Source organism: Sceloporus undulatus, chromosome 6 (genome assembly GCF_019175285.1).
Source record: "Sceloporus undulatus isolate JIND9_A2432 ecotype Alabama chromosome 6, SceUnd_v1.1, whole genome shotgun sequence".
In the NCBI taxonomy this organism is placed as follows: Eukaryota; Metazoa; Chordata; class Lepidosauria; order Squamata; family Phrynosomatidae; genus Sceloporus; species Sceloporus undulatus.
The window spans coordinates 79,552,984-79,561,939 of record NC_056527.1 but is presented as its reverse complement, the minus strand read 5'-3'; the positions used below and the strand labels follow the sequence as shown (position 1 = coordinate 79,561,939).

Below are 8,956 nucleotides of genomic sequence, written 5' to 3'. Positions count from 1 at the left end.
TCAGTATTAATACATGGTAGATGTATTCATCCTCACAGTTCATTAAAAAGATGTATACTTCAGTTAACAAATTAGATGTGTTCTTGGGCATTACTTCTTTAACAGAAACTTTGGTACCAGAGGCAGAAATCACATGGAAAGAATAGGGATGGTTTCCTACACCACAAAAAACACAAAAAAACCCCAATTTGAACATGTTTCAGCTAACATTTTATTCAGAAGCAAAAATATGCACATGTGAAATAAAACATCCAGGTCAGGTACGCATTGCTTAAGTAAACAAAAACATTTGGCATCTTCTGTAGATCCATGTAAGGCTTCGTCCAAAATGCATCCAGGGATGACTTTTTCTTTCACTAGCCTCCATGTTTCTCGTAATTTCCATTTTGATGGCTAAACTTACAGATCTCTGCTTTTTTATAACATGCTTAGGAGAGCTAGTGAGGCTTATCTGCATTTCCCTTGTCTCTCTGCTTTGCTTTTGAAGCATTCTAAGTAATTAATTCCAAAGGCAGCTGGTATTTACTTTGCCTGTTGTAAGGAGGCACACATGGCAAAAGCTGGATTGGCCAGTATAGAATCCTGCTCTTTCTCTCCTCAAGCTTCATTGCATTGCTTCTGCAAACCAACACAGAAAGTTTGTGTTTCTCCATCTCTCCTTCACCACTGCTAAAATATATAACTTCTAGCTAGACAGAGACCAAGGAAGAAAAGGCAGATATAAAAAAGATTTTGTAAAAAGAAGCTTCTTAGAGGCTTTGATAACTGAGGTGTGCCTTATAGTAAATGCTATATTTGCCTTTCTCAGTTCAAAATAATTACCAAAATTTCATTATGTGAATGGTAACATGGTAGTTAACCCATCCAAATAAGTCTGTCATTATCCTTTGTACAAATAATCCATTCTGTTTATGTGTGTATTTAACTTGATTTTTGTTTTAACCTGGGCCATTCAAATATAAAACAGAGATTTACAGTGCCTTAAGTATAACAAGTCTGTGTAAACTATTTTGTTTGTGTGTGTTGTTGTTGTTGTTGTTGTTTTGTTCTCAATTAGATGAGCCAGGGGTCCTTACAGAACCACCCAGTGCTACCACAACCACCACTATAGGCATATCTGCAACGTGGACAACTTTGGCAGGTTCCCACGGGAAAAGAAACAATACTGTCACCACGAGCAGTTCCAAGAGGAAAAGCCGGAAAAACAAAATCAGCCAAGATACTGTTCAGATTATTTTTGATGATCAACTCCCAATCTCCTATTCTCAACCAGAGAAAATGAATGGCGAATCAAAAAGCAGCAGTACCAGTGAGAGTGGTGATAGTGACAACATGAGGATTTCCAGCTGTAGTGATGAAAGCAGCAATAGTAACAGCAGCCACAAAAGTGACAGCCAGTCTTCTACAACAGCCACTAATGCTCAGAGCAACAAGAAGCAGCCCTCAGTGCTGGTCACCTTCCCAAAAGAAGAACGAAAAGCAGTTTCTAGCAAATCTTCAATCAAGTAAGCATCTATGGCTTTCACTGTAAATAACATCCTGATTTTACCCAGCCTACCCCAAACTGATGCCTTCACAAAGGTTTAGTCTACTCAGTCCCATTAGCTATGCTGATTGGGGATTTTGGGAGTTGTAAACTAATCTGAAAAGCACCATTTTGTAGAAGGCTGTCTGGCCTCTTAGGATGCTATCAAGATTTCCATCCTTTGCCCGATATTTCTTTATTGATTAGACCTGTGAAACATTTGCAAGAAAAATAAAAAGGAAATGTGTCTTTTTCCCTATATGTTGCCAATGTAGTTTACCTTAGTCCAGGTTTGAGTAATAATCCAGGGTATTTTTTCTGTGACTCTTTGATACTTATATCAGTCATCAGAACTTAATATTAAAACATCATTAATTGTAAACACAGCACACTTTACTTTAGTGGTAGAGTCAGTGAAATCAATTTTACTTATGTTACTCCCATTCATTTCAGTAGCTCTATGCTAAATACTCTAAGGCTAAAGCCAACATTAGTCTTACCTAGATAGACCAAATATAATCATTTGGCCTCAAGCTAGTTGTTATTATAAAGTCCAATGTATTTTATTGAGTCAACTCCAGGCATTGATGTTGGATTTAGCCAACGGAGTCTTGGTCCATTCCATTGTTCTGATATTAAAGCTGCCACTCAGTTGACCAGAGTGAAGTGTTTGAATTTGTCTTTTATGTGATCTTATAAAGACTATATTAATATTTACATCTGTTTTTTCTCCACCCCCTGCTTTGTTTCTCTCTTCTGTGAAAGATTGTCAGAAGTTATTACAGAAGTAACTAACAATTCCTTATCCACCTGCACAAAATCTTGTCCATCGCCCCTCTCTTCTCCTAATGGAAAAATCACTTTAGCCAGCCCTAAACGTGGTCAGAAGAGGGAAGAAGGATGGAAGGAGGTTGTAAGAAGGCAAGTTAAATTCTGTAACTGCTGTACATTTTATTTCCCCCTTGTGGCTGTCTCTGATTCAGAATATTTTATGTTAAATTTGTTTTGTCCTGTTGGCAAAAGTCATGATTGCATGGTAGTTCTCTTCATGGTTTCATGTACCCACACCTAAGCTTGTTACTTCAAGCCATGGAGTATTATCAGAGTCATGTTCTAGGTCAGCATCTGAGAAGCAGAGTATGAATGTACTTCTCATACTGGTGTTTTTGCTGTCTTTTCTTTTTGCATAGAGGTTGGATCCATTTAAAGTGAAAATTATTAATAAACTGCTTCAGTACTTGGTCTCATCCAAAGCTTTCTAAGCCTTGGTCCTTAGTGCCATGCATTGTTGTATCCTTTCTTTGCATTATAAAGTGGCTGGAAAGGAGACTCTCTGAGAGTGTACAAAACCCCTTTCTGGCCCACTAAATAACTACAGCCAACCTTGGCAATTCCTATGATTAAGAATGTGATTTACATGTAAGAAGCTTTAAGATAAGCTAATCTACTCTTCATCATGATTTATGCACTTGGTCTTGTTACCTGCTAACCTAACTTTGAGTTTACTTAAATAATTTTACTTGATTTTTATACGTTTTTCTTATTTAGGTCAAAGAAAGTCTCTGTTCCATCAACTGTTATTTCCAGAGTAATTGGAAGAGGTGGTTGTAACATTAATGCTATCCGAGAGTTCACTGGCGCTCACATAGACATTGATAAACAAAAAGACAAAACAGGGGACAGAATCATAACAATAAGGTAATACATATTCAGGTATTCCTTATTTAAATTATATGAACTCACTTGGAAAGGTTCTCTAGTTACTAAACAAACTTCTGTGACTCTCATATGAAGACTTATATGAGACAGATTTCAGAATGGATTGTTGATTGATACACATGAGAGTTGCAACTAGCGGTTCAGTCAGTTAGTCATGTACTCTTCTAGAATGCTATATAAGGCTCATGCAGACTAATTTTGTCACCACATTCCCCTGCCCAAGATCTCTGTTTGTGTTTCCAGTTGACACTTAACATTTGACAGTTTCTAAAAGCCACTGAGCATAATCAGTCTTCATTGAAGTTTTAAAAAAAAATGTTTTGTACTTCTCTGCATATTTCAAGATTCACCTGACCATGCTGATACTTCTCTTATTTCTCACTGGCCCTGGTTTGGTTCCAGTCCTGTGGAATTATGCTGTTAGAGGGAGCTAGTATAGTAAAATAGTATACTGTAAAGCTTAATCAAATTTTATTTCTTCGAAGATTACCCATTTTATGTATTTTCCTAATGTGTGAAAAAAATTAAGTATTTATGTAAATGAAGAAAACCATCACCAGGTTGCTCATGTGTTTGTTCAACTCACTTAATAGGGGAGGCACTGAATCAACAAGACAAGCAACACAGCTCATAAATGCTTTGATTAAGGATCCAGACAAGGAAATTGATGAGCTCATTCCAAAGAATCGTTTGAAAAATTCTGCATCCTATCCCAAAACAGGGATGCCGGTACATACCACCACTGCAACTGCTCACAATTCTGTGGCTGGAAGCAAGGCAACCACTGTAGCAATCTCTTCATCACCTCAGATTTCCACAGCACTTTCTGTGCCTGCAGTTTCTTCAACAGCTGCTCATAAAACAGTCAAGAATCCAGTGAATAATGTGCGGCCTGGATTTCCAGTTTCTCTGCCATTAGCATATCCTCCACCTCAGTTTGCACATGCTTTGCTTGCTGCTCAGACTTTCCAGCAGATCCGTCCACCGAGGTTGCCAATGACCCATTTTGGGGGAACTTTCCCACCAGCCCAGTCTACCTGGGGTCCTTTCCCCGTTAGGCCTCTGAGTCCTGCAAGAGCAACTAACTCACCTAAGTCTCACACGGTGCCTCGCCACAACAATCAGAACAGCAGTGGTTCTCAGGTGAATTCAGTGGGTTCTTCGACTTCCAGTCCAACAGCTACCACAAGTTCAGCTGTGTCTACTGTGCCTGTTTCTTCTGCAAGTGGCAGTCCTAGCTCACCTTCAGTTCGAAGGCAACTCTTTGTCACCATGGTTAAGACATCCAGCACTACAACAACTGCAATAGTAACGACAGCAAGCAACAACAGCACAGCACCTACCAATGCCACATATCCTTTTCCTACTGCCAAAGAGCACTATCCTGTGTCATCCACTTCCTCCCCTTCCCCACCAGCCCAGCCTGTGAGAGCTTCTAGAAGCAGTCCTTCAGAATGTGTGACAAATTCTCCAAGTAAAGGGGTGCCTTCCTCCGATCAGGAAGTGGGGAGCCCCCCAGCAGTTGAAGCAGCTAATATGGTCAGCAACAGGCAATCAAGTAATAGTTCTGTTGGTGTTCCTTCAGAGCATCCTGCTCAGCCACAGCCTCTTGGGCCTGTTTCTCAAGAAGCGAGGCCACCTCTACAGCAGCCTCAGGTTCCATCACAAGATCCTCGAATGGTTGTGCCTCCAAACCTAACAACAGTGAGTTCTTCTGCCCCAGTAGTTGTTCCTGCTAATGCATCAGTGAATTCCCCAGCAAACTATCTTTTGCCTCAGGCATCAGTGGGATCTTCTCAACAACCTCCTCCAGTTAAAATGGAAAGCCCCACTATCAGGCTGCCTTCCCATGGAGCAAATCCCCCACACAAGAATTCAGCTCCTGTTCAGAATTCTTCAGTTGCCGTCCTTAATGTCAACCACATAAAAAGACCCCATAGTGTTCCTTCTTCAGTGCAACTTCCTTCCACCTTAAGTACACAAAGTGCTTCTCAAAATTCAGTCCATTCAGCAAGCAAGTCTGTGGCCACCAACTTTAGTGCTGCTTTACCATTTGGGCCCTTCAGCACACTGTTTGAAAACAGCCCTGCCTCTGCTCATGCCTTCTGGGGTGGATCTGTCTTGTCATCTCAGACAGCTCCAGAGTCCATTATGTCTGGAAAGTCTTCATTTCTGCCAAACTCAGAAACATTACATCAGTTAGATACTTCCAAAGCTCCAGGTTTTAGGCCCCCACTGCAGAGACCAGCTCCAAGTCCCTCAGGTGAATATTTTCAGTTTCTTTCTTCATTTCACATGATTACCACACACTTAATGTGTTAGTTATTGTGTCTTCACTAGTGGATGCTAAGTGATTCAATCTGGTTAGTATTACGCCACCTCTTCTTCTTGTGTATTGCTTTTCAGTGGTCCAAAACCTTAAGGATGGGATGAAAGTATTCTCTGAATGTACTAGGAGTCTTTTTTTCCTAGAACAAAGACTTAGCTAAAGGACAGAATAGCAGATATTTCATATTTCCATCCCAAAGCTAGTCTTGAAATTTGTAGCAAACAGATACAGGCCTCTGGATCTGCTCTGTGCAAATGCAAACTATAGTTAAAAACCAATACAAAAATTATAACCCTGTGCCATTGGGCACCATGGGAGGATGACAAAACTTATCATTATTTTATGTGTTTGGATGAGTAAATTGACAGGTTCCCTTGCTTTCATTCGCTCTATTGTTTAGATTTTTACTACAATTTATGCAGGTAAAAAAAGAACACAAGGAGGATCTTTCTTTAGTTACGCCAGACACTGTTTGCTAAGTGGTCAAGGTATGCTCAGCTGCCTCCAGTTTATCTTTAGATTGTGAAAACATAAACACATTTAATATAGTTTTGGGTAGGTATCCTGTTTTAATGCACTTGCAACAAGGGCCTAAATTCACCGATTAGTCCCAACTAGAGTAAACCCATTTAATGAATTAACACTTAATAATCTGCCAGTCAGGAAATTAACTCTTAGGTAGATCCCATTGGCTTGATGATTTACTTTAATTGGAACTAGTAATTGGATTTATATCATTATTGTTCCAGGGAGGACTAATATTTTGCTAATCATTTTACAGGTATTGTCAGTATGGAGACACCATATGGTTCTGTAACACCTTCTTCTACACATTTGGGTAACTTTGGCTCAAACCTTTCAAGCGGTCAAGTGTATGCACCAGGAACACCACTTGCAGGAGCACCGGCAGCTGCTAATTTTAACAGACAGCATTTCTCCCCACTCAACCTATTGCCTCCGTGTTCCTCTGCATCAAATGGTGAATTGTTAATAAAGCTTTTTAAAAATACTGGTTTTATGGCAGTAATGTAACTCTGGATATTCCAACATTAATTAAATTAGATCTCTTGGCATGGCTGCCATACAGAAGGATGGGATGGGTTCCTTCCTGTTGGCTCTGCTTTGATTGGAGTACTCACAATGCCTCAAATATGTCCAGATATACACTAGCATCTAATAGCATAGCCTGGCTGATTCTGCACTAGAAAAATTTAACAGACCTCTCTTCATAGAAAATACAGTTTGGATATCTGACAGATTAAAGTTTCACATTGCAAATTTTCCTTTTTTCCTATCAAATTAGAAAATACTGAGTTTCTGACAACTATGCTTGTGGTTTTACAGTGATATACTCTGCCAGTAAGAGCCTTCCAATAGTTACTTCCATATGCATTTAGAAAGTAAGTTGTGAAAGACTTAAGTACTCAGCATCCAAACTGGTAGGTAAAACATAGCCATCTTGTAACTAAAGCCATTTAATCATGAGGGTGAGTCTGGTGTTGAAAGTGTACATTTCTTGATACATGAGGACTGTTGTACTGTACTTGTCTAACTTGTTTAAATATTCATTTGCCTTTAGAGCCCCCTGCTCAGCCAGTTTCTGCTGGAGTTAGAGCACCATCTCCAACCCCTTCAACTGTTTCCCTGGGGTCAGAAAAGTCCAACAGTGTGTCTCAGGACAGAAAGGTCCCTGTCCCAATTGGAACTGAGCGTTCAGCACGTATCAGGCAAACAGGAACAACAACACCCTCTGTTATAGGGAGCAATTTAGCCACTCCAGTTGGTCACAGTGGGATATGGTCTTTTGAAGGGATTGGAGGAAATCAAGGTGGTACGTATTGCCTTGTACACATTTACCATATATGTTTGACTATATGTTGACCTCATGTAGAAGTCAAGGGCAGGTTTTGTGGCCAAAGTTATGGATTTTGATATGGATAAGTAAAGAGTAAGACTTAGGAGCATATAAACAAAAGATGTAAAGAAAGAAGCAAAGGAAAACAATGCCAAAGAACAAAATTGTGGCAGGCATAACTGTGTGTGCTCACCCTAAAGTCTGGATGGATGAAGAGGGAATTGCCATCACTATTTTCCCGCCCAGGTATTCAGTGGGCAGAAGTGGCATGGTGGGGAGAGATAGAGGGGGGCAGTGCTTCTTTTAAGTACTCCTGGGACGGACTACTCAACTCAGAAAAGGGAATGGTTCCTTTTTTGAGTTAAAGTCTGTACTTTCATTGACCCATGAATAAATTGACCCAGTTTTTTACTGAATTTCTAGACTTATATTTAAGTATATACAGTATATGTCATCATCTGATACTATGTAAGAGGGAAGCTAATGCATAGGAATGGAACAACTTAGATGGCCAGAATTGTATTCTTCCACAGCAGCATGGCCATTTATTGTTCTTTAATTCATTTAATGTTAGTATCACACACTTTTTTGTGGGTTACCAAAAAAAATGAGCCAAAACTACTCTGGCTTTGTATCTCTTGTATAGATTCGAGATCATTCTGCCAAACATTAAGAGTATAAACTATCTCTAATTATTCACTGCCACATCTGAATAATTTAGGTAAAAGTGTTCTACTAATGGATACACCCACTTCTTTCTTGCTAGATAAAGTCGATTGGTGTCACGGTGGAATGGGAAACCATATGATTCATAGGCCAATGTCTGATCCTGGTGTATTTTCACAACATCAAGCAATGGAGAGAGACAGCACAGGAATTGTAACTCCTTCTGGTACATTCCATCAACACGTTCCTGCAGGATACATGGACTTCCCTAAAGTTGGGGTAATGATCTAGATGCTTTGCTGGAAACTTTGAATTATTATTATTATTAACCTTTATTTATGAAGCGCTGTAAATTTACACAGCGCTGTACATGCAATCCTTTTAGTTAGACGGTTCCCTGCCCTCAGGCTTACAATCTAAAAAGACATAACACAGAAGGAGAAGGGAGTGGTGACGGGAAAGGGTAAGAAGTCCAGCAGTTCCTCTCAACCTCCGAGGCCTGGACCAAGGCAGATGGACTGAAGGGAGGGCTTGGCTTCAAAATGGAAGGTTAATCATTATCCAGGGAAAATACATACTCACAAGTAGGATAATGCATATACAGTACATAGCAATACAGGAAATGGATCGATAAACAGCCAACAACAGAACATCAGATAGTAAGCGACAATTATGCGATGCCTGGGAAGGCTTCTCTGAATAGGATGGTTTTCAACTCCGTTTTGAAGCTGGTTAATGAAGTGATGGCTCTTGCTTGTGGAGAAAGAAGGTTCCAGGAGTGAGGGGCAGCAAGTGAAAAGGGGCGAATCCTAGTTGGGGCAGAGGAAATCCTGGGCTGGGACAGGAACCCTTGACTACCAGA

General features: G+C 40.0%; 1 protein-coding gene across 4 annotated transcripts in view; it reads left to right on the top strand.

Moving 5' to 3' along the window:
- The window catches only part of ANKRD17 (ankyrin repeat domain 17), an 87,348-nt gene that overhangs the window by 72,335 nt on the left and 6,057 nt on the right, over positions 1 to 8,956 (top strand). For all 4 annotated transcript variants that reach the window (XM_042472712.1, XM_042472710.1, XM_042472709.1 and 1 more), the window contains 7 exons: positions 1,058 to 1,505; positions 2,291 to 2,446; positions 3,074 to 3,223; positions 3,838 to 5,507; positions 6,355 to 6,552; positions 7,153 to 7,404; positions 8,195 to 8,373. In XM_042472712.1, the coding sequence (XP_042328646.1) occupies positions 1,058 to 1,505; positions 2,291 to 2,446; positions 3,074 to 3,223; positions 3,838 to 5,507; positions 6,355 to 6,552; positions 7,153 to 7,404; positions 8,195 to 8,373 (3,053 nt within the window). The remainder of the gene's footprint in view (positions 1 to 1,057; positions 1,506 to 2,290; positions 2,447 to 3,073; positions 3,224 to 3,837; positions 5,508 to 6,354; positions 6,553 to 7,152; positions 7,405 to 8,194; positions 8,374 to 8,956) is intronic.